Source organism: Trachypithecus francoisi, unplaced genomic scaffold (genome assembly GCF_009764315.1).
Source record: "Trachypithecus francoisi isolate TF-2019V2 unplaced genomic scaffold, Tfra_2.0 Lachesis_group17, whole genome shotgun sequence".
NCBI lineage: Eukaryota > Metazoa > Chordata > Mammalia > Primates > Cercopithecidae > Trachypithecus > Trachypithecus francoisi.
The window spans coordinates 41,144,623-41,170,639 of NW_022681462.1; the positions used below are offsets into that span (position 1 = coordinate 41,144,623).

The 26,017-nt window shown below is 44.4% G+C and overlaps 1 protein-coding gene across 1 annotated transcript; it reads right to left on the reverse strand.

Annotated features, from left to right (window-relative positions):
- Positions 1-356: 356 nt before the first annotated feature.
- SLC20A1 (solute carrier family 20 member 1) lies at positions 357-18,707 on the reverse strand. The gene is made up of 11 exons (XM_033175442.1): positions 18,499-18,707; positions 17,466-18,065; positions 17,166-17,306; positions 16,892-16,977; positions 11,348-11,444; positions 6,986-7,105; positions 5,120-5,389; positions 4,453-5,011; positions 3,641-3,826; positions 2,981-3,065; positions 357-1,303 (listed from the first exon to the last, which is right to left on the reverse strand). Exons 2-11 carry the CDS (start codon positions 17,797-17,799, stop codon positions 1,142-1,144), a joined length of 2,040 nt encoding a protein of 679 aa, XP_033031333.1. The 5' UTR covers positions 17,800-18,065; positions 18,499-18,707; the 3' UTR covers positions 357-1,141.
- Between the last annotated feature and the right edge of the window lie 7,310 nt (positions 18,708-26,017).

A 26,017-nucleotide genomic window follows, 5' to 3' on the forward strand; every position in this document is an offset into this window, starting at 1 on the left:
CTAGGCGCGGTGGCTCACGCCTGTAATCCCAGCACTTTGGGAGGCCAAGGCGGGCGGATCACAAGGTCAGGAGATCGAGACCATCCTGGCTAACATGGTGAAACCCCATCTCTACTAAAAATACAAATTAGCCAGGTGTGGTGGTGTGTGTCTGTAATCCCAGCTACTCAGGAGGCTGAGGCAGGGGAATCGCTTGAACCTGGGGGGCAGAGCTTGCAGTGAGCCAAGATCACACCACTGCACTCCAGCCTGGGCGACACAGCGAGACTCTGTCTCAAAAAAAAAAAAGAATGATATAAGGTGAACTGTTCAGAAGCCCAGGTGATTCAAGTATGAATGAAAACCATGAGAACAAATTTTCTAAAAACTGTAGGCTTTTTTATTCAGTTAAGAGGTAGACAGATGAACATGGAAGGCTGTCCCATTTAACTTGACCAAAGTTCACATTCCACTTCATTCATCCATCCCACACTGCCAGAAATCTTCAAGATTGCCAAAAGGCTTTTCCTTCTTACTTCTTCTTAGCAGTCAGTCAATGAACTGCTTTAAAAAAGTTACTAATTTAAATTTTCACTGTGTTCAAAGAACCTCATCCCTCTAAGAAGCTCCCACATATGCCAATAGATCCTGCCACTACTGACAGGAGGGCAGAGTACCAATGACTCTACTTATATAAGAGACTACAAGGGAAGTTTTAGTTATATTTTTTTGTTGTTAAATCCCTGTGCATGTTAGGGCAGAAGCTGGTGAAACCAACAAAGCAGAGCATACTCTGTCAAATGGCTCTGCATGGTTGTTTAAAAAAAAAAAAAATCACAAGTCATCTTCAGAGACAACATTAAAACATAATGGAATTGAAGCCTGATACAAAAAGTAGAGAAATATGTACAGGAATTCACAGCCCAGAAGGAAAGGGGACCTCAGCAGGACCCAATGGAACCCTGGCTATTTTACATAGCTAATTTTGAGACAATTCATATTTAGCACAAAAGCAATTATAGCACAAGTAACACTTCCTTCCTCTGGCTCCCAAATAAAAAGACTCTTGTCAGTCTTCAATAACACCGTAATCATTCTTCAGGGGAGCAGGAATACCTAAGGTGGTCCCAAACATTGACACAAATTTTAATCTCAAACAGCTTCACATTCTGAGGATGACATATCTGAAGACTGCCATGATGGCAGCACTGATAACTCCAGAAATGGGGACTGTGACAAACCAGGCCATAAAAATGTTACGAAAGAGACGCCAGTCAACAGCCTTCTTGGACCGGAGCCAGCCAACAGACACAACAGAGCCCACCTAAAAGAGAAACAGACCAAGGAAACAGGTAATTAAACTGGCAATGGTATTTTGGCAAACAGACACCTGAGACTGTTTGGACAAGGAGCCCAAGTCCAAGTCCAAGACCAAGACAAGACCAAGTCCAAGAAAGCCGGTTTACAATAGGTTAAGAAGATGGGAAAATGAAGGCAGTTTGAAAATCCAATCATAATCTATACTAACGGTAGTAAAAGGACACAAGAACTATTTCTTTTCCCCTTCTAAGCTACTAAAATTTAATGAATATACACTGCTTATTTATTTTATTTATTATTTTTTTTTTGAGACAGAGTCTCACACTGTTGCCCAGGCTGGAGTGCAGTGGCACAATCTCGGCTCACTGCAACCTCTGCCTCTCGGCTTCATGTGATTCTCCTGCCTCAGCCTCCCAGGTAGCTGGGATTACAGGCACCTGCCACCATGCCCAGCTAATTTTTTGTATTTTTAGTAGAGACGGGGCTTCACTACATTGGCCAGGCTGGTCTCAAACTCCTGACCTCGTGATCCGCCCGCCTCGGCCTCCCAAAGTGCTGGAATTACAGGCGTGAGCCACCGCGCCCGGCCTATACACTGCTTTTAACAACAAATTGTGCTGTAAGTCTTCCTAATATTTACAGAGTGGCTGATATTAAACCTAATAAACGATTGCCGGGAGACACAACCTGGCAGCAAATAGATGACTCAGCAGGATCCATGATGGACCAGCTTAAATGCTCTTAAGGAAACCAGTTTCTTTCTTTTCCTATAATTATTAGATTATCATCAGACAACCTTAAGATTTGTTTTGTTTCTCAGTATTTCAATCCCGAGAGGCCCTGAATATATGCCTTCTGTAAATAAACTGCCTTGCCAACATTTTGGCAAGCCTCACAGACTTGTTAGAACCAGGCCTTCAGCCACCACAAATGGCAGCAGAAACCCACCTGGCCAGAATTAAAGCACCCACCAGTTTTTAAGCATACACCTACCCTGCTCTGAATGGCTTCCCCAAAGACAAAGAACACAATGGTGTCAGCTGGGAGCAGTAGCTCATGCATGTAATCCCAGAACTTTGGGAGGTCAAGCCAGGTAGATCACCTGAGGTCAGAAAGGAGTTCATGACCTGCCTGGCCAACATGGTGAAATCATGTGTCTACTAAAAATACAAAAATTAGCCAGGCATGGTGGCAGGTGCCTGTAATCCCACCTACTTGGGAGGCTGAGGCACAAGAATCACTCAAGCCCAGGAGGCGGAGGTTGCAGTGAGCCAAGATCACTGCACTCCAGCCTGGGCCACAGAGAAAGACTCCAACTCATAAGTAAATAAATAAAACATAATGGTGCCAAGTAGAAATGACTCTTGAGATTTTAAAAAAATATATATATTATAAAGAGACTACAATGAGAGAGGATTAAGTAACAAAGGAAGAGGTTAGTAACCAGAAATTACAGTAAGCTCTATATAAAAGAATGTTTCTATTATTTGGGGAGAATATCTATTTAATTGCTTAAACAAGAATAGACACAAGAAATTGCATGCTTGTCCTAGATTTATGAACTCTTCAAGATTCCAACTGCACAAAACCTTCTAAATCAAAGTATCAGAGAAGCAAAATTAAAAACCCTACATATTAGTAGAAGAACCATTTGAAAGACACACATTGGCATTACACTTACTTTACAATGTGTTGTACTGATGGGAAGGCCAATATTTGATGCAATCACCACAGTGAGGGCAGATGCCAGTTCAATACTGAAGCCACTATAGACACAAAAGGATTCTTGTCAGGAAGTAAGTTTGACTTTTTTGAGAAGCTAACACTACGCCTCAAGTTAACACAGTCCTGTTTTGTTCTACTCAGTCACAAAACCTCCACTGACATCTTTATGTGCTATAACCCCTAAGATCTATCTACTTTATTTAAATCAGGCCACGGATGCCCAGTTTCCTTATTCGAAGGTTTCAAGTTTTACGTTTTTCTGAAATCCCACTATTAAATAAAATTTGCCCTTTTATTTTGAAGAGTTTGGTAAACATTGAGTCTTAGCTCCCAAGTAAAGACAAATAAAAGGCAAGGATATGGAACTATCCCCTCTTAGCACACACAGCTTTCTCAGAAAAGTCATTTTCTTCAGAGACCCCCAGAGCTGAATGGGTAAAATGTCTGACCAAAATGTTTTAAGGGCCAGACAAGTAAAATCTAAAAAGAACACACCGACAATAAGAACATCAGGAACTTGGTTACGTTCAACAAGAGATTTGTGTTAGCACTCGACAGTATTGTATCTCTGAAAAAATGAGTACTGACATTTGTAGAACCTGCTCCACCTACTTACCTAGAGGGTGTGATCGGTGTCAGATCCTTGCCCATGGTCTGGATAACTCTTCTTCCCCAAACCCACAGACCAATACAGATACCAACACCACCATAGAGTAGAAGCCATATTGGTGTTGCCACTTTTGAAGAAACATCTCCCGTGTCATAAACCAAATATAAAGCAACCAGAGGCCCAATGGCATTGCTGGAAGAAACAAAGAGGACAGAAGTGACTTTTCAGGCAGAACTAGATCTTGGCAAGACCCAATCTGCTGAATGACCTACCAGGTTGTCTAAAGTACAGCTTTCAAGCTCATCTGGCAAAAGAGCTTTTCTTTCTAAGGAAATAAATGGAACCCCAACATATACAACAGAAATATGAACACAGCTCTGATGGAGGGAATGCCACACAAATGGTGGCCTCTTTCCTCCTATAGGCAGCTTAAAGCAACTCTCGGGTTCCAATAAACAGTTTACAAACCAAACTACAAAATCATTCTATATGAAAAACTTAAGTTTTCCATCTTACATCTTATCTTACATTCCACAATTCATTATCAAAGAACTGAATCTCATCCTGATAGACAAAAGCCTTCTCTGTGAAGAATATCTGTTTATATTTATCAACTACAAAAATAAACATTGTTTGTAATTCCTCCAAAGAATAAAATTGTACTGTCTCATTATGTCAAGAACTACTATTACCTCATCCTATTTGGATTATTTGGGGTCCCATAAATGCTAGGAGTACCACTACCACAAGCACAGGCTATGACAAGGACAAACAGTTTAAAAATAGGGTTAGCAACACTAAGATCAATGTCAACTGACCTTACGTCATTGCCACCATGGGCGAATGACCCAAAGCAGGCTGTAAGGATCTGCAGGAACTGGAAGAGGAGAGAGACTTCAGGCTTATCCTGGTCATACCATTCTTCTAGAGAGCCATGACTTCCTTTTCTGTCACCTAGACCCATCTCTGCCTTGACACTCATGTCTATCTCAGATGCCGAGTGAAGGTCAGACACAGCATTGCAGTAACTAGTGTAACTGTCCATTCGAATTCGCTTCCTGGAGTCTGCATTAGGCCACGTCAGCTTCTCTATTTCTTCGCCCTTCTGTTCACCTTCTTTGGCACGGAATGAATCCAGAGGCATGCCACATATTGCCATGGTATAGGAAGTATAGCTATTATTGCGCCTTAAGGGTTTGTCACCAGAGTCTCCCATGCAATCTCCCACCTTGGCCAGATGTAATTTATGGAGCAACTCTTTGTACAAGCCAGAATCCTTATGCACGGTGTGATACTGGTAGTGGCCACTGGAGTTTATTTGGTTGCTGACAGCTTGACTGAACTGGACAAGGTTCCCATTAGGCAACTGCACTGCACCTAGTCAAGACCACCAAGGTGACATTCAATACAAAAAGCATCAAATCCAAAACAATAAGCCTCCTCACCACCGCAGGTAACAAAGTGAAACCAGAAATTCCAACTCACCATTCACGGTGCTATCTATGCTGGTTTCCTCTTTCAAGTCCACGCTGGGAAGCCTCTCTCGCTCTGGAGCTTCCTCCAAATCTCCAAGTTTGAATGAGACTGTTCTCTCCTCCACCACAGCCTGGAGGGGCAGAGTGGCAGGCCCTATCTCAGAAACAGGATTCCTGTTCTCAATATCACTGACAGACAACTTTGTTTCTTCATGGTCTTCTTTCAAGCTATTCTTTTTTTCCATTAAGGGGCTTTCAGAAGGACTACACTTTATTTCTCCTAGGGAAAAAGAAAAGGGTTTTTTTGGTTTGGTTGTCACTATACTTTTTCCTCCACCCCCAAAAAACTCATCTCAAAACAAGAATGTATGTGAACTTCAGTTAACATTCAGGAACATTTTTCCTGCCCGCTTTATCATTTGCCAGCAACTCTCACTTGGGAACAACCAGCAATGCAGAACACCCTATGTCAGGGGTCCCAAAGTTTTTCTGTAAATATTTTAGGTTTTATGGGCTTCTGCAGCACATTCTTGTTTTGTTTTTATTTTTATAACCCTTTACAGATATAAGAACCCTTCTTAGCTCCCTGCTGACTCATTCTGTAGTGGAAAGTAGCTCAATCATGGGGCTGATAATCTGAAACTAAAAATCTTGAACAGTATCGAATTCTGTTCTTTTGAAAAGAGGATTCTCTCAAATTTCAGTCCAACAATTCAAGCAAAGTGGCACAGCTCAATGCAGGGAACTAAAGATGACAACTTTAATTTCCATCTCCATAAAACAAAAAGATGTGCATCAAGGCTCTAAATCCCACAGGCAGACCAGAGTATCTTCTGCCTCTCTCTCATGCCAGTGCTCAGTATGCTGACCTATCCATTCAGGCACCTCGAACTACAGACTTTCTGACATAAAGCAAGACGTATCTCATCTCCTCCCAGAGAGGGAAAATGAGGTCAGAGAGTCCTGAAAGCCTGGTTTCCACCGTGCACTCGGCACAGCCAGACTAGCACAGAACCTCTCGGAGGCCCCTCGGTTCAGCTGCGGTGACGCAGCATTCTTCCTAACGCCACTGCAGTCTGTGCATCCCTCACCTTCGAAAGGATAAACTTCAAATTGCTAACCCAGCCTTCACACAGATGAAAAGGGCAGAAGGATAAACTTGAAATTGCTAACCCAGCCTTCACATAGATGAAAAGAGCAGAAAATGACTCTTTAAAGGGGGGGGAAAAAAAGCCGGATACTAACCAAAATTTACCCAGTATTACAGGAGTGTGTTGTAATGGCCTAAATGATTCCTTCACATGACACCTGAAAATGTTTACTTCTAGAATCTGTGCTACAATTCTAGCAGACACGCAATGTGCTTGTATATGTATTTGTATTGTATACTGCAATACAATGTCTACATGTACTCTAGCCCATATACAACATGTACACATTAGACTTAGCTTTGCTTGTCTGAATCTGAAGTTATACACAGAAGTAGTTGGGGTATTTACCTCTACGAAAATATCTTGTATCTACCCCTTATTTTTCATTAAGGTATCCTTGTACTTCTCAGTAAATGTAGGCTATGATTTCTCAATTTATCTGTCATGTCACTGGCAACTGATCAAGGAACATTAAAAAAAAAAAAAAAAAATTCAATGCCCAGATTGTCTCTACAGCATAGACTGAATACTCTCTATCACTAAGTCTTAGGTCATGTAGGTCCATTTAAGAACACAGTTTGGACAACAAACCCGTATCCTCAAATTTCTCTTTAAAATCTCTTATTTTGCCAATCTCTCCTGATAGATTTTTACAGGTGGCCAAATAAAAAAGAAATAAACACAACATTATTAGATAAACGTTTCTGCTATAAGTTATTACTTACGTTCAATTTTTCTCTTCATCCTGGGACATACAAAGAACCAGACGATAAGGGCACAGAAAACTGCACATCCCACCGAGATGAGGATGGTACCCCACAGAGGAAGTTTGTCAAAGCCCAGCACTAGGAGATAAAATGGTGCATCTTGAAAACCCCAGGGCAACAGCCCCCTGCAATACTGTGTAAACCCTCCTCTGGGGACTGAGGCGTTCCCCATGCCAGCCCATCACCCTTGACAACTGCTGCCAGATTTAAGTGCACAGGATTACTGTGCTAGTGCCTATACAAATTTGGGAGAAAAACTCAATGGTCATCTGAAAATCCACACCAGCCTGGCCCACTTGAACACCTGCGGGACTCAAGTGTCCTATGCTTCTCAACATAGAGCCTTTTTCCTTTCTTCACCTTGGAAGATAACAAGGATCACTATATGCTAAGGACCTATGACTAGCTATGAAAAAGAAAGTGTCCCACGCCCTAGCTCATGATCATAACTGCCACATATTCCATTACCACCTACAAACTTAATGTTAAAACAATGTCTCAGTAGTCACATTTGTCATGCTGACAGAATTCTGTAAAAAACTGATGATATTCATTGTACTGGCCTTTAGTAAAATGCTTTAATGAGATTATCTCCTTGAAAGCAATATCAAAGATACAGAAAACAAGGATATTATCTATCAAAAATTATTTAAGGAATAGTTTTAAAAGTTTTGTCTTTCGGCCAGGCAAGGTGGCTCATGCCTGTAATTCCAGCACTTTGGGAGGCCAGGCGGGCAGATCACTTGAAGTCAGGCGTTCAAGACCAGCCTGGCCAACATGTCAAAACCCTGTCTCTACTGAAAATACAGAAAAAAATTAGCCGGGCATGGTGGTGGGCGCCTGTAATCCCAGCTACTGGGGAGGCTGAAGTGAATCACTTGACCCTGGGGGTACAGGACGGAGGCTGCAGTGGGCTGAGATTGCGCCACTGCACCCCAGCCTGGGTGACAAAGCGAGACTTTGTCTCAAAAAAAAAAAAAAAAAGTTTTGTCTTTCACATACACAAAAAGTTTAGTGGTCATTTCACTAACAAGTCTTTTCTTAAAAAAAGACTTGCCTAGCAACACTGGTCACATGGTTTAAGGATGAGTAATATTAGTCATTATCTGATTGTCATATGCATGCCAATATGCTCCAAACCATTAGCCTGTACTACAGACAGAAGTAAAGCACTGGCCAGGCACAGTGTCTCACACCTGTAATCCCAGCACTTTGGGAAGCTGAGACGGGCAGAGCACCTGAGGTCAGGAGTTCAAGACCAGCCTGGTGAAACCCCGTCTCTACTGAAAACACAAAAATTAGCCAGATGTTGTGGTGGGCACCTGTAATCCCAGTTACTCGGGAGGCTGAGGCAGGAGAATCACTTGAACTCGGGAGGTGGAAGTTGCAGTGAGCCAAGATCGCACTACTGCACTCCATCCAGCCTGGGTGACAAGAGTGAAACTCCATCACAAAAACAAAAAAGAAGTAAAGCACTATATAATCCTATTTAAGTCTAACAGATGTTATAATGATCTCTGGCTACTCAGGAGACTGAAGTGGAAGAACCCCCTAAGCCCAGGAATACAAGGCCAGCCTGGGCAACACAGCAAGACCCCATCCCTGAAAAAAAAAAAAAGGTAAATAAAAATATAAAAGATATTATAATGATCTGTAGTTGATATCTAGAAATAGCTTAGTTACTTCTGCTTGTTTTGCTTTATTTTGCTTGCTATGTATGAAATCACAGATGTTCCTCAACTTACAATGAGGTTATGTACCTATAAATCCATCAAAAAGTCAAACAACTGAAGACTGAACCATGAAGTCAGTAACTGTACTTATAAACTGGAAATTCTATTAAATCCCAAAATGATTAATCTTTAAAAATAGATACAAGGCCAGACGCGGCAGCTCACACCTGTAATCCCAGCACTTTGAGAGGCTGAGGTGGGTGGATCACCTGAGGCCAAGAGTTCAAGACCAGCCTGGCCAACATGGTGAAACCACGTCTCTACTAAAAATACAAAAATTAGCTGGGGCGTGGTGATGCACATGTGTAATCCCAGCTACTCTACTCAGGAGGCTGAAGCAAGAGAACTGCTCAAACCCGGGAGGTGGAGGTTGCAGTGAGCCAAGATCGCACCAATGCACTCCAGCCTGGGTGACAGGGCAAGACACCGTCTCAAAAAATAAATAAATAAATAAATCAGAAACAAATTGAGGTCCCTTCAAAATTGTAATTCTTTTTTTTTTTTTGAGACAGCGTCTCACTGTTGCCCAGGCTGGAGTGCAGTGACACGATCTCGGCTCACTGCAACCTCCACCTCCCAGGTTCAAGTGCTTCTCATGCCTCAGCCTCCCAAGTAGCTGGGATTACAGGCGCCTACAACCACACCAGGTTAGTTTTTGCAGTTTTTGGTAAAGACAAGGTTTCACCATCCTGGCCAGGCTGGTCTTGAACTCCTGACCTCATAATCCACCCACCTCGGCCTCCCCAAGTGCTGGGATTACAAGCATGAGCCATGGCAACTGGCACCAAACTACAACTCTATGGTGACTATATATCTTTTAATTTCTGCTTTCAATTTTGATCATGTGGTCACACAAACTAAAATATACATGAAAGTATTGTCTATCACAAGTTGGTCTACATTCCAAGTCAAAAAGGGAAGAGACTGGTTTTTCTCATAAACGATCCATAAAGGACAGAACAAAAATACCTAAGTTTCTGTTTCCAAATGATTCTAATTTCACTCAACTCTGAGCTTTGCTTCTACCACGTAAACAATGAGTGCTAAGAGCCTCAATAGGAGACTTTTTAGCTTATCACAAATAACTCATTTGACAATGGAAATCTGGCATACAAGCTTCTCTTCACCTGCACATAAGAGTTCAGTATATCCTAAGAACAATATTTTCTTAAACTTGTCTGTTTTGTTCCTGATCATTCCAAGAATAAAAGCAAGATTAAAAATACTTAGCTCCATCTAACAAAATGCACATATAATCCCTGAATCTAAAATAAGATAAAAAATTAAAGTATTGGCCGGGTATGGTGATCATGCCTGTAATCCCAGCACTTTGGGAGGCTGAGGCAGGTGGATCACCTGAGGTCAGGAGTTAGAGATCAGCTTGACCAACATGGAGAAACCTCATCTCTACTAAAAATACAAAATTAGCTGGGCGTGGTGGCGCATGCCTATAATCCCAGCTACTTGGGGAGACTGAGGCAGAAGAATTGCTTGAACCCGGGAGCTGGAGGTTGTGGTGAGCCAAGATCATGCCATTGCACTCCAGCCTGGGCAACAAGAGCAAAACTGTCTCAAAAAAATAAATAAAACATGAAAATATTTAGCTAACTCTATTTTGGGTCAGCAACTTACCACTTCAGTGCGGTTTAAGCAAGTCACAACCCATTAGTCAAAACTGAAATCATATCAGTGGGCCACAACAAATGTTAAAAAAAAAAAAAAGAGAGAGAGAGAGAGAATTTGAAAATATGGGTGCATAGCACAGAGTAAGCATAAGTGGCTTCACGACACTATTTCAGTTATCTTTTTCTCTGCATACATACACGTTTGTCCTCTATTTCATCCAGTGGGTCACAGTATAAAGAATAAAAATCATTGCCTATGTAGTCACAGACCATCAGGTTAAATGAGCCAAGATACCAAAACTGTACTGTCTTGCCAGTTATAAGTTACCCATCTTTTGTTGTTGCTAAACTTGTAGCACCATAATTTAATCCATGCCTTGCCTTAGTCCCAAACATGAAAGTCATCAACATTTCAACCTTTATATTCTCACAAATTATTTTTCCTCTTAGCTGCATGAATTCTTCTTCCAAGTGCACTTAGAGCAGGTGGTAAACATCCCAACTCTTCTCATTCAAGCAGATTCATGGGAGTTTAGTACTTAGAAACAATCGTATCTCCATTTGGGAGAGAAAAATGAGAATATCCAGCAAACCAGTCCTAAACGACTGATTACTGAAGATCAGATATAACTAATGACTTCAGTAGTTGAGGTCAGTATTAATTCCAGCATTTTTAGCATAGACAGGAGAAAGGGAAGGAGATGATCATATTATCAGTAGATCCTGTGAAGACTAAAGAGGAAAGGTCTGTAGTGATTTAGAATCTGAGCAGGTGTCTTTGGTTGAAAAACTATCTAGGTTAACTCAGCGTACACTAGCCTGCAGCCTTCTGAAATGGGCGCAGGCCAGCCACCTTCTAGGAGATTTCAGCCCTGTAAAGCAAAAAGGGGTAAATTGGGCATTTAATGCAAGTTTTGTAAACAACTTTAAATTCACATTTAAATATTTTGATAGGTACTTACACGGTGCTCCAGTATACATGATGGAAAAGAGGTTTATTCCAACTGTGCAGGCATAGAAAACTGGCAAAGCTCGCAAACCATTAGGAACTGGATCTGCCTGTAAAACATTATTAAGATCAGTATCTTAAAAGGTATAAAGGTTAACCCATTTTCACAGAATCTTAACAGGGTAGGTTTGGGAATTACAGTGCCAATAACTGTTCCTCCGGAGCAGTTTCCAAGGACAACTGGGTTTTACCTGCATTTGCGCTTGGAATTCTTCCTACAAAGGCTAATTCCAACTTCTACCTGTTTTTTTTTTTTTTTTTCTATTTTTAATAACAAGGCTAACTGTACCAGTGACTGATAACATCCTGAATAAAGACTGCAATACCCACATTCTAAGGTACCTAAAAGCCCTAATGTAAACTTGAGCACACACCTGAGGATAGGCTATACTCTACGTCTGTAAGAGATGTCAATAAACAGACTATGTTAGGATTTTGCTGACCTGACTTCATACCTTCAAAGACTAAAAATTCAACATGCAGACTACACCTACGGCAACCATCTTATCTAAACATCTGACAAAGATGCCATAATTGATGCTTCACCAAAGTTCAATGATAATAACTGATTGCACACAAGGTCATCCACTCACTCAACAGACTGTGTGCCAAGCACTATTCTGGGCACTGAAATATAGGAGGAAGACCAAGTTCCTGTTCTAATAGAACTGACACTCACCTGATTATTATTATTCACACTCACCTATATTATTCACTTCTAGTATGGAATAATATAAAATAGTGACAAATGCTGTGAAGAAAAATAAAGAAGGGTAAGAGGAGACTGATGGCGGGGGCACCATTCGGGTGGGGAAGAGTCAAGGAATGAGCATAAATGTAGTAAGCTAGCAAGTTGTGTATATTAACTAGGGGTACAGAAGGGGCAAACCACCTGATTATTTGGGTGCTGAATGTTCCAGACAGAGGTATCAGCAAGTGCAAAGGCCCTGAGGCAAAAATTTGAAATGTTTAAGGAACAGTAAGGCCAGTGACTAAAAACAAGAACTCTACCATACCTAGTATGTATTAATTCTATAGAACACCCAAGTCAAACACCAAAAGAATGGGAGGAGGCTGGGCGTGGTGGCTCACATCTGTAATCCCAGCACTTTGGGAGGCCAAGGTGGGAGAATCATAAGGTCAGGAGATCGAGACCATCCTAGGTAATACAGTGAAACCCTTGTCTCTACTAAAAATACAAAAAATTAGCCAGACATGGTGGCAAGCATCTGTAGTCCCAGCTACTCAGGAGGCTGAGGCAGGAGGATCACTTGAACCTGGGAGGCGGAGGTTGCAGTGAGCGGAGATTGGACCACCTCACTCCAGCCTCGGCAACAGAGCAAGACTCCCTCTCAGGAAAAAAAAAATTGGGAGCAAAGATCTGAATAAATACATGGGAAGGCTAAAAACTTTATAAACACCTTAACCTAAAAGGCTTAATGCTATCTTGATCACAATTCCAATGGAAAATCTTGGGCAGCAAAAACAAAGAGTAAAACCCTATAGCTTCTACCAATAATCAATACACTGGAAAGTTAGTAGCTTAAGACCAATGAAACAAGGGAAAGCGCAGACCCAAGTGTAAAGGTACCATTTCAAATTAGCAGAGATGGGCGCTCACTGAAAACCACTCTAAAATTTAACTCTTGTCTACAGTTTAATAGAGAATGTTAACAGATAGTGAAACAGTCAAAACAAAAACAATAGCCTACAGAAATCAAGAACTGTTAAGCATCCTGTTAAGCATCCTTAAATAACTAACTCAACAGTGGTCAAACTCTGAGGCCAGTCAACAAAATTAGGAAACTAAGGTGTGTATTTTTATTCTAAAGACTAGTCTTAAGAAAATGCAGGTCAGGTGTGGTGGTGGCTCACGTCTGTCTGTAATCCCAGCACTTTGGGAGGATGAGACAGGGGGATGGCTTGAGCCCAGAAGTTCAAGACCAACTTGAGCAACAGAGCAAGACCCCACCTCTATAAAATATGAAAAGTTAGCCAGATGTGGTGGCACACACCCATAGTCCCAGCTACTCTGGAGGCTGAGGCAGAAGGATTGCTTGAGCCTGGGAGGTCAAGGCTGCAGTGAGCTACAATTAAGTCACCGTACTCCAGCCTGGGTGACAAGACTTCGCTTCTTTTTTTTTTTGGAGACGGAGTCTCACCAGGATGGTCTTGATCTCCTGACCTCGTGATCCACCCGTCTCGGCCTCCCAAAGTGCTGGGATTACAGGCTTGAGCCACCGCACCCGGCCAAGACTTCACTTCTTAAAAAAAAAAAAAAAAAAAGGCGGGTGCGGTGGCTCAAGCCTGTAATCCCAGCACTTTGGGATGCCGAGACGGGCGGATCACGAGGTCAGGAGATGGAGACCATCCTGGCTAACACGGTGAAACCCCGTCTCTACTAAAAATACAAAAACTAGCCGGGCGAGGTGGCGGGGCGCCTGTAGTCCCAGCTACTCGGGAGGCTGAGGCAGGAGAATGGCGTAAACCCGGGAGGCGGAGCTTGCAGTGAGCTGAGATCTGGCCACTGCACTCCAGCCTGGGCGACAGAGCGAGACTCCATCTCAACAAAAAAAAAAGGGGCCAGGTGTGGTGGCTCAAGCCTGTAATCCTAGCACTTTGGGAAGCCAAGGTGGACAGAGCACATGAGGTCAGGAGTTCGAGACCAGCTTGACCAACATGGTGAAACCCTGTCTCTACTAAAAATACAAAAATACTAATTGGGTGTGGTGGCGCGCACCTGTAATCCCGGCTACTCAGGAGGCTGAGGCAGGAGAATTGCTTGAGCCCAGGAGGCGGAGGTTGCAGTGAGCCCAGATCGTGCCACTGCATTCCAGCCTGGGCGACGGAGTGAGACTCTTGCCTCAAAAAAAAAAGCCTCCAAAAAACCCAACCCAAGACTCCCACCCCCCAAAATTAAAACCCTTTAGGGTTTTAAAGACATTATGTGCGGACTTCTCAATAGATTTCGAAAAATATTTTGTAATATGGTTATCTATAAATCAAATTGTAATTGACTAGTCAGAAGTAGCAGCCTGTGTATTTATTATCCTGTATTATAGCCCAATTAAGTATTCCCCAAGGTAAACAAGTCTGAGGTACTCTCTATGCAAAGTTGTTGGGGATGGGGTAGGGTATGAATTACACTACTATACCAATCGTTTATTATGAAATACGGGTTCATGGTTTAAAAAAATAACAAAAGTTCCGGAGAAAGTTTCACAGAGTCTAGGAAGAAGGTAAAACAAGGAAGGTCTCTCATCATTGTACAGATCCACCTAACACACAAGTAAAACTTCACCTAGAAATAATGTGAATGCCTCCTCGTCTAGTCATGTGGGATGGGAAAGGTCTTCACAAAACCCATCTTCACCAGAATAGTTCACTTTTACGTATTGGATATTCTGGTTTTGTCTAAAGAAAAGGGAAGATATCCTAGATATATTTTCTAACAAATAAGAATGCCAAAAGCCCTGTTTCTGTTTTCTTTGACTAGAATTTAAAAATACTCAACAGGAGCACTGAAGAGTATTCCTTCCGTGCAATGCCAGTCCTAAACAGAACTAACTCACCTCCATTCTGTCTGTTCCCACCAGATTCCCAACATGCTTGGAACAAACATTCAGAGAATAGAAAATGTTTAAAAGCAATTTTTTGAAATTAAAGAAAAAAGTCATTTTAATCTTAATTTTCAAGATAGACATTTAAGAGTTGGAATATATCTTAAAAGTCAACTATTCAGATTTTAGCAGTTAGGATACCCAAAGCTTACCAGTCTAAGGATATTTTCTTGAAATTTAACTCCTAAAAGGAAGCAGAAATATTCATACTCATCTGAAAAACTCCTGCGACTGAGGGATTGGCCTGCAAGAGTGTGTGTGTGTGTGTGCGTGCACAGAGTGGGGGGACACCCTCAAAGTCAATACTGTTTTAAACACTATGCCAATCATTCGTCATCATTTGATCATGCCCATTCCCATACCCATATAAGACATATACAAATAAGAAATCAGCTACTACATCTAACTTCAGCTCTCACTAACACCGCAGGGGTATGCATTCCTCAAATGAGAGGTTCTGGGCACCTGAGAATCCTTCTTTGCACCTCAGAGCACCAGCATTCCCCCTCCGGGGAATAAGTGTTTTGTGGAGGCGAAACACACAAACCCTCTCCAAAAACAAAATGATCTACTACTCAGTAATCAACACAGGGCCAGTATAAGCCTTTACCAAGCAGGAGTTCACAACAGGAGATCCTACTAATGCTTCTGACTCTCTGTTAAGTAGCAAGATATAGGGTTCTAATAAAAACACTAAAAAAAAAGATCTGGTCCATCACTACTGGTAAGCCTCTAATTTAAGCATCCTAGTATCATACACTACAGTTGTAGGGAGGGGGAAGGTAGATGCTTGTCGTACCTATCTGCTGAATAAAACAGTACCAAACTTTAGAGTTCATAAATATCAATGAACTGTTTACTCTCAAATTATACCAAGCTAAAGATATTTCAAGTTTTCAAAGTGTTAAACTTTTTTTTTTTATTCTGCCAGATTCCAGCTATGGAAAAGTGATCAGTGAATCACTTTACTAGTCATAGAATTTCTACAGAGAAGAGACTAATCTTTCCCTAGAGAAGCTTAGAACTAGACCAGACAAGTGGGTCTGAACACATTTTTACCTGCTGGGATTTATGCTATCTCACTCAGATTTCTACAGTTTAGGAACATTTCTAAGAACTTACAATGGATTGTTAAGAGCCATTCACCTCAGAAAAAGGACAACTTTGTGTCCTGAGAAAAATGCATTTATTCTCACTGTACCTCAGTCCTATGCCAACATAATCCCCTGTCAACATTTATTCTGGAGCCAACATGACTTCTTGATAAAATAAATGCTATTGGGTCACTTAAAAGGGATTTTCAAATGGACAGGAAATTAAATGGTTGCCTGAATCTTTTTTTTTTTTTAGCCAAAAACTGCTTTTAACTGGTTCTTTTCACCTATTCTGAGAAATTGGAGTCAAGTCACTATGGGAGGCAGAGTCCTCATCTAGAAGCTTATAAACTGGTTATGACAATCAGCACTGCAGAGACCCATTTAACTGGCAGCTTACTAAAAAAGCCACAGGGAACACGGTCTTGAACTCCAAGCTTACGCATTATATTAGCCTGAATATAATGGTGGTTTAAACAAATAATCTGTATACAGCTACACAAAGCCACCCAAAATAAATTTCTGTACTTTTTTGCTCCCAGCTTCTCCTATTTCTTGGCACATCATAGTATTCAATTCTTCCTTCCTGACTGCCCTCTTGAGTATTAAAAACTTGCTTTCAGAGAACTCCACAACACACAAGACACGCACAGAACAAATAACTTTTTTTAACTTTCCAAGGCCGCATATCTATACACCAATCACATCTGCAAAAATACCACTGGGTTTGAAATCGATTGGGTGTGCTCCATGAAAGGTCTTCATACAGGGGAGAAAGGTTACCTTATGGAGGATGAATGCACGAACTAGGAAGAATAAAATTCCAGACATAATTCCAGAAAGCAGCGGGGACACGAACCAAGACATCACTGGAATAGAACACATTAAGAAAAAATATCAAATAATGAAAATCAGAAACCAGAAACCACTTTAAATGTTTAAGAGTTCAAAATTCTTTGGTCTGTCCCTCCACGTTAGAACACATACTCCCATATCTAATGCCATGGTAACAAACGACAAACACGAAAATGAAGAAGCCATTTGGAATTAAACATACCAATTTTTATCAGTTCAGACCACTTGACACCCTCCTGCCCCTTTGCCACGAGGGAGAAACCAATGGTTGCACCAACAATACAATGAGTTCCAGAAATGGGGAGCTTCAAAAACGAAGCAACGAGTTGCCACACAGCAGAACCTGAAACAGTCAAGTTTTATTAAGTAAATGGCAAAATTCCATTATGCAAGTGGCGCATTCAGAAAGGTTAATCTGAAAGGTTAAGCACAAAAATGGAACCACCCATGATACAAATCTGCTCACCCACCACGAAGAGGACAAAACATAAAAAGAACTTACCAAACATAGCACTGACTGAGCCGGCCATCAGCAGCCCTTGAGTCGAGTTGTACATCTCCACGTCAATCAGGCCCTTCCGGATGGTTTCGCTCACTTTGGCCCCCAGTAAGACAGAGCCCACTGTTTCAAAGATGCTAGCTAGGATGCAGGCTTGCTTCAGGGTCACTACACCTGAGCCCACAGCTGTACCAAAAGAATTTGCTACATCATTGGCTCCCACGGAGAATGCCAAGACAAATGCAATAACGAAGCCCAGGATGAGCATCCATAGGTGGTCCACCAAAGGACCAGAAGCGGCGGTAGCAGCTGTAGTACTGGTAATCAGCGTTGCCATTCTCTAGAGTAGTGGTTGTTTAGTAAGAGAACTACTGAGCGGCTTTCAAGATGTGTAAACAGAATATGAGGTATCAAAATTGCTATAATAAATAATATATATTATATAAAATTAAATACTGTAAACTACGGCACAGAAACCGAGCTGGGGAGTTACTGCTATACGCTGCGTATGGGCATCTGTTGTCTGGGGTTTCTTTGGCTCAGGAGGACTAAAAGCACGGAGCAGAATTCCATGGCGGAGAAGAGAAAGGACGCAAGTTCATCCTGCGGAGGAGGGGGGAAATAACAATAGCTGCGTGTCCCTGGGGGGCCAGTGGGGCACCCCGCTCTGCCCACGCGCCCGGGACCCCGCAGTGGCCCCTGTGGGCTACTCCAGACGCCCATCCCCAGCAGCACGGGCGAGACGGCCGGGCACGTGGCTCCAGGTCCTCCGCGGCCCGCGCGCGCCCAGCCCATCCCCTGCACTGCCAGCCCGCGCGCGCCCTCCGCGCGAAAACCGGAAAAGGGCCGTTCCCGCGCGCGCCTCCCAGGGACCGCCAAAAAGGCCCGCGGGCGGGCGGACGGGCGGAGTGGAGGCGGCCAGCGGCAACGAGAGAAACCAGTCGCGCCGCCCACGCCGGCTGCCTCCAGCGCCACGGCGTCCGCGCCCGGCCCCCGGGAGAAGAAAGAGCCATTACGAGGCGGCGCCACTACTCACCAGGGAAAAGGGAGGGCGGAGCGGGAGACGAGGAGATCGAGGAGGCGGCGGGAGCCACGGGTCGCGCCTGCGGTCGGCGAGCACACGGCCCGGGTCGGCGGCACCGGGGACAGCTCCGCGGGACTCACGACTTACCCAGGAAGCAGCCGCGGGGGGGCCTCAGCAGCCGAGAAGAAGCAGCACGCAACGAACACCGGCAGCCATCACTCTAGCGGAGCACGCCGCCGGCCCCTACTTATAGCCCGCGCCGCGACCCGCGTGACCCGCCGCGCCTCGCGCCGGCCCCGGAGCCCCGCCCCCGGCATGACGCAGCCCTCCTCGGCCCGGCGTGCCCAGCCGGGTGAGCCTGACGGTGGCGCTCATTGGCCCGGCCCGCGCCGGCGGCCACGCCCCCAGCAGGGAGCTGGTCCACGTGGGGCGGGACAGCCCCCTCCCTGCGGCCTCGCCCTGGAGTCTCCGCAGCGTCTGGCCCCGCCGGCTAATTACCGCCAGAGACCGAGGGGGACCTCGCCGTCACCCTGGAGGCCGTCATGCGGGGTTACAGAGGCTGCTACCAAAGTCATTCCTAGCTCCTCTCTCGGGGCTCTGGAAACCCGTCCGCGCCTCCAGCCGCACTTTCAGCACACGCATGACCTGCCGCGCCCGGTGGCCACACCCGTCCCGTCTGCCGGGTGACGCTGCGGGAGATCTTGCGCCCTGGGGCTCCGGATCCAGTTCTGGCACGTTGTTGCACCTGTGACTTGTCCTTGGCCTGGCACTGTCCCTCGCCTGGGGGAAGGGGGGGATGCTCACGTGGTCGCTTTGCTCCCGCAGTCATGCACTTGGGTGAAAACAGAAAGACTGAAGAGTCACGGGAACCAGCTTGTCTCCCCAGTTATGGCGCAGAGCTGCAAGGATGGCTGTGGCTCATTAATTTCTCCGTGACTGACCTGTGTTTGTAACGCCGCAGCTGTGGCGAGGGGGAAGGACACTGCTTCGAATTCAAATTCTGCCTCCTTGCTGCAGTGTGTCACCTTGAGCAAGTCCCAGATCTCTGACTGCGTTCTCACAGTTGTAAAATATTAACAGTGGCTGCCTACCCTGTGGCTGGAATTAAATGAATTAACGTGTGTGAATGTGACTCGAATTCAGTACATGTTCAGGAAAAGCTTATTTCCGCTTTGCTGTTACCGTGAATATTCCTGTTTTAGGATGTAGAAAAGGGTGGAAAGGGATGTTACTGCATCCTGAAAGCTTATCATTTTGAGGGAAAGATTGATTTCTGGCCCCCTGCGTGGTATATAGAGTAGTTTTGACATTATTTAGATGTGTTAATGCACATTTGGGGGTTGATTATATGGCTTAAGATCAAGACTAACCAGTCGTGCCATGGGAGATTAAGGTCGTGGTCTCTTGTCAGGATTGTAGTGAGATTCCAAAATTCCAGCCAGAAATACCAGTCTTAGAATGCTGTGAAGCCCTCCCCACATTTTTGCCATCTCTAGCAGGAGGGCACTGTATAGCAAAAACAGAGACATTGTAAATTGTTGCTGCCTGAGTCATTTATAGAGGATTAAACAACCTGAATGTCTTCTGACCTACCTATAACATTTGATGGAGTTGTATGAGCAACTTACAAAGTTGTAGGTCCCAAGGTGGGTCTGAAAAAGAAAGTTCATATCCGGGAGCACTGACCCCATAGTGTAATCCTGGCACCTTAAAACGTACTGTTCCCTCCACCTTCACGTCAAGGTTATGAAAACATTGAGTAAAAAGGATGATCTGTTCAAAGTCCTTAGTGTTCTGCCAATTTAAAACAGTAATTTTCAAAGCAGTTATTTGCGAGGAAATTGCCTAGAACTTCTCCCAGTGTGCGGTTGTGTGTGTGTTTGTTTTCAGTCTGTCCACAGGCGTACTTTTATAGGTCTGTGATAGTAGGTAGCTCTTCAAGTTGGCAAACACTTGCTGGACAAGCCCTGAGAGATTCATCTGAGTGAGAGAGCACTCTCCATCCCCATCGGAGTGGGTTTGCAGAGAAATCATACGGTAGAGATTCTAAGGAATTCCCTTGCGTTGCAAATGAAAACTATCTTCAGACTCTGATATAGTATAATCCTTCCTTTTTAGAAAGAAATCCTTATCTTTCCAACACTGAGATGCCTCTGCCTCAGTGGGCAGAAAGGGTAGAAAGGGAGGTGAGGAACTGGGATGGGCCCTCACTGCTTTGCCTCAGGATCAGTAGGGTATAGCCCTTGGAGACCAGGACCTTCCTTGGCTGGGACACCTTTATCCTCCCCTAAGGGAGGAGAGGTGGAAAGAAGTAACAGTGCCTTTTAAATAGAAATAGGAGGTAGGAGGACCGTCAGTTGTCAGTTTGTGCACAAATGGCATTGTTTCTGGCCTTATCTCTGAATGCTGGGGAAACAGGTCAGAGATCCTAAAGAGAGTCTAACCACTTAGAATCCAGGCATTGGCACAAACACCCTCTGGTATCTTAGGGAGATGGTTTGGTCTAGTGTTTAAACACATAGACTGTAAGACCAAACCAGCTGCTCTATTACTATTCCTGTGACCATAGGCAAATAAATTCTCTGCCTCAGTTTCCTGATCTGTAAAGGGGAGAGAGTGACAGATCTAACTCACAGTGCTGTTATGAGGATCAAATGAATGAATACATGTAAAGCCCTTCTAAAAGGGCTCTTACTCTCTTTGTTCAATAACTAGCTGAAGGCCTGTCATACATAGCCCATGTTTAAAATGAAGTATGTGTCAGATGTCAGGACCACCTTCTTCTCCCTGCCCTCTGATCCAAGCTTTTTGAGATTTCTTCCACGGCTCATAGTGAGGGGACACGCAAAGCGGGCTGCTGCCGGAAGAAGAGGAAAAGGGTTGCGGCTCCTGCCATGTGAATGGGCTCACTGGTCTGGCCCAGACCCTGAGTGCCCACAGGATCTTTGGTGAGTCACTGTCACTGAGCCTGTGAGCTGAGGGTCCCTCCCCAACCTCACCCTCAGAGAGGACAGAACAAGATGACCTGTGGCAGGCTGCAGAACACCATGCCGGGCACTGTGGGTTTGGAGTCTTCTTGGGGACATGTCCATCATTCACTAATTAGGTGGAGTTGAGCTGCTGAGAGCTAGGAAAGCTACTCTCCCCCTGATCTCAACCTAGCCCTGCGGAAGACCAGACAAAAGAAGGAAACAGTGCCATTTCTGCACTTTTTAGTTCAGAGAGGCACAGTCAAAGAAATGCATTTGAGGTCAATGTTCAATGTACATGAAGTATGCATCCTGGAAATAGTCTACTTGAAGCAGGGGGAGCTCAAGTGGGCATGGGAATGTTCTGGAGCCAGACCAGGAACAAAGGCGGCTTCAGAGGCTGTCTATGAGGACTTGAATGGGAGCAGGGGCAAGAACATCAAGGGAAGAGAAGGTAGGAGCCTTACAGTAAAGGAGAATCGGCTCCTTTCCACGCGCCAATGCCCTCCCCATCCCCAGATGAATGAGATAATAATAATACCTGTGGCTGGGCACGGTGACTCAAGCTTGTAATACCAGCACTTTGGGAGGCCAAGGTGGGTGGATCACCTGAGGACGAGAGTTCGAGACCAGCCTGATCGACATGGAGAAACCCCGTCTCTACTAAAAATACAAAAATTAGCTGGGTGTGGTGGCGCATGCCTATAATCCCAGCTACTTGGGAGGCTGAGGCAGGAGACTCCCTTGAACCCGAGAGGCGGAGGTTGTAGTGAGCCAAGATCATGCCATTGCACTCCAGCCTGGGCAACAAGAGCGAAACTCCATCTCAAAATAATAATAATAATAATAATAATAATAATAATATCTGTGATGCAGTTGAATGCTTACTGTGTGCCAGGCACTGTTTCAGGTGCTCTGCATGGATTGTCTCAGGTGATGCTCTCAAATCTCGGATGAAGTATTTTCCCCTTACTTTATAGACAGAGAAATGGAGGTACAGAGAAGGAAGCGACAGTTAAAGCTGCGAAGAACCTGACAAATTTCAAGATTGTAAGTGCCTTTTCCCAGGATGCCAGCAAGTGCTGAGGCAAGTATGATTGCCCTAGGTGCCAACTCTTATTTGCACTTAAGTTAACACATTTATTTCCTCCTTCTTTCCCCCTCATTTTTATTAACTCTGTTACTTTTACAGCCTGTATTTTGAGCTGCGTCAAACCCTGTCGGAATAAAAAAAGGACATTTCTAGGAGATCAGTCTTCAAGATTGGCCCCAGTTTCCCCAGAGTAAGAAGAGGCAGGAAGCCAGAGCACATGTTCTCTCCAGAAATAAAGTTGTTGCAGTGGTCTAACCATGTCTTAGAGTTACTGAAAACTCTGTTCTCTTGAGACTTCTCAAGAAAGGAAACCTGTCTTGCAAGACAAAATCCACCTGTAGTCAATTCCTACAGGAAATAAGTTCAAAATAATGTTTCAAGCAAGGGCCACATGTCACCACCACCACTTTCCTACCGGCTTTGGATGTGGCTGTCCTCTCTGTCTCCAGACATTTCCCATTTCCCCGGCATCTGTGGCTCTGGCCTGGCAGGGTCCAAGGGACGCTTGGGATCCGGGTGGCTTGAGAAGGGTACTTTCAAGCACCCAGACAGCCAAGCCCTGATATGGAGACTGGTTGAGACTGGTCTCAGGCCAGCATCCCACGGCAAGAAAGCTGAGTTTTGGTTGTGCCAGGCAAACTGGCGGGTCCATTTCTCTGCCAACACAGGAGTATGGGAGGTTGGTCTACCCTCTCCAGATTTTACATGCCTCCGTCCTGGCTGCACATGGCCTGGTCTCTTCCCTTTGGCTTTGAGTTCACACATGTGGGCGTGATATGGCATAGGAGCCAGAGGGAACAGAAACGCAGTTCTTAGAACTTGAAATGGTCCAGGTGTCTCTGGAGCCAGCTTCTGGACAGCACAGCATCCTGAATACTTCTTTAGAAAGACATCTCTGGTGACTTAAACTGGGACTTCTTGTTTTCCCCAAGGCCCAGTTTTCTCAACTCTTAAACAGGGAAGAAAGGCAACTTGCTGGAAACTTGGGAACTGTGTGTAATGAAGGTCCTGCAGCGGAAAAGGAAGGGTCAGCTTGCTGCCTGCACAGTCCAGGATGTGTGGTTTTAGGCTGAGAAACTGAGGGGGCAGCAGGACGTGAGTCATCCTCACAGTCATCCCAGAAGGAGGTGGAGAGTAACAGCATCTGGCTTTGTATGGCTTCCCTAGCCTTTCATTCATTTGTCTGTTCAGTCAACAAATAGCCTGCTATGGATCTAGTGGATCAACAAGATTGACCAGCCCATGCCTTTATGGGGCATAAACTCCTTCTTGCATTGAGTTTCACACTGAGGACTGGCCATGAATACAACAGCCAAGGAGGCAAAGTCAATCTCTCACTTCCCCCAACAGACCTGCCACTTCTGTACATGAACCGCACACCTCATCTTCCAGTACATCCTTATTTATCATTGGCTGTCTCTGCAGACCAGAGCACAGGAGACTGTGCCAGACCACTTGCTGTGCAGAATGCCACTGTGCAGACTCCACCACCGCAGAGCCTCCTGCTCCCCAGCATTCCTCTTCCAGGGTCAGTGCCCCTCACTCGTTTGATCCCTTCAGCAAGAGAAAGCTCCCCAACAAGACCCCCACAGAGCTTGCTCGGCACAAAAAGCTGAGTTTTCAGGGAGGGAGGAGGGCCTGGGGCTGCACCTCAGCTTTCCTGGTCCAGAAATTCAGGTGTTTGGGGCACTCAAAGAGAGGCTTCCACTGTTAGGGACTGTCTCGTGGGAGACTGAGGTTCTGAGCAGAACCGAGTTTCTTCATTTTCAGTGGGGAAGTCCATCTCCAGTGATGGGGATCCTCTTGCCTTCTACCTAGAGCCTTCCCACCCCAGACCTGCTGAGTGAGAATCTGCATTCTAACAGGATCCCCATGTAATTCATAAGCATGCTACAGTTTGGGAAGCAATCACAAGAAGAATGACTCTTGCTACCTGGTAAGTTTAGAAACAACATGTTAACACATTCCTTTTCAGTCAGATGTTCAAACAACACCACTTTTTTCTATTTTAAGTCCTGTTTTTCTGAGCAAGCATTCCTACTTGTTCTAGGTAAGGGATAGCTTAGCACATGGGCCCTGGGACCAGACTATTAGAAGTTAGAATCTCATCTACCATTTACGTGCTATGAGGTTGGGCAAATTGCTTAACTTCTCTGTGCCTCCCATTCTTCTGTAAAGTGGAGATAATAGGGTTGTTATGAGACTTAAATAAGTAAAATGCATAACACTATCCCTGGCATTTAGCAAACACTTATTTGAATATTGATTGAATTTGGGTGTCCCCCAGTTTTGTTATTTTGTTTTTATTTATGTATTTATTTAGTTTTTGAGATGGAGTCTTGCTCCATCATCCAGGCTGCAGTGCAGTGGCGCAATCTCGGCTCAATGCAACCTCTGCCTCCTGGGTTCAAGCAATTCTCCCACCTCAGCCTCCCGAGTAGCTGAGACTATAGGCTCCCACCACCATGCCCGACTAATTTTTGTATTTTTAGTAGAGACAGGGTTTCACCATGCTGTCCAGGCTGGTCTAAAACTCTTGACCTCAAGTGATCCACCCACCTCGGCCTCCCAAAGTGTTCAGATTACAGGCGTGAGCCACCCTGCCCAGTCCAATCCAAGTTGTTGTTTTTTGTTTTTTGTTTTTTCTTTTGTCACAAGGCCTCACTCTGTTGCCCAGGCTGGAGTACAGTGGTGCAATGTGAGCTCGCTGCAGCCTTGACCTCCCAGGGTCAGGTGATCCTCCTTCCTCAGTCTCCCCGTACCTGGTACTACAGTTGCATGCCACCACAAGTAGCTAATTTTTGTATTTTTTGTAGAGACTGGGTTTCACCATGTTGCCCAGGTTGGTCTCAAACGCCAGGGCTCAAGCAATCCACCCACCTGGTCCTCCCAAAGTTCTGGGATTACAGCCATAACCCACTGCACCCGGCCTAATTTTGTATATACCACCTTTACCATATTTTAGGATGAAGTGCTTCTGTGGCTGGTCTCATCCATTTTGCACAGATTCTTCCCAGTTTTATTTTCCAAAAGTGGTTTTCTTCCTGGGGGCAACTTACTATTGCCCCAAAATATATCCATTTGAGGACTGTTCATTTATTCAACCATTGAGCACCCACCACCTGCAGGGAATATGAAATTTTTAACTGTGACCTTGAATACTGCCTCTACATTTTGTTTTGTTTTTTTTACTCCTTCCTCTCCACCCATTTACCTCTCCCTTTTTAATGATGGTTATAAAATCAAATGTTAATGCTGATTTGTAAAAACCTTAAATATATGTATAGGACTCTCTTCTGTTTCCAGATACCTTCAAAGGCATTGTTTCATTTTATCTTCACACCTGTGTGATGTAGGCAGAGCAAGTTTTTTGTTTGTTTGTTTGTTTGTTTGTTTTTTTACGCTATCACAGGGAAATGGTCTGAGAGCCTACAGTTGGTCAAATAGCAAGTGTTAGAGTAGGGCCTGG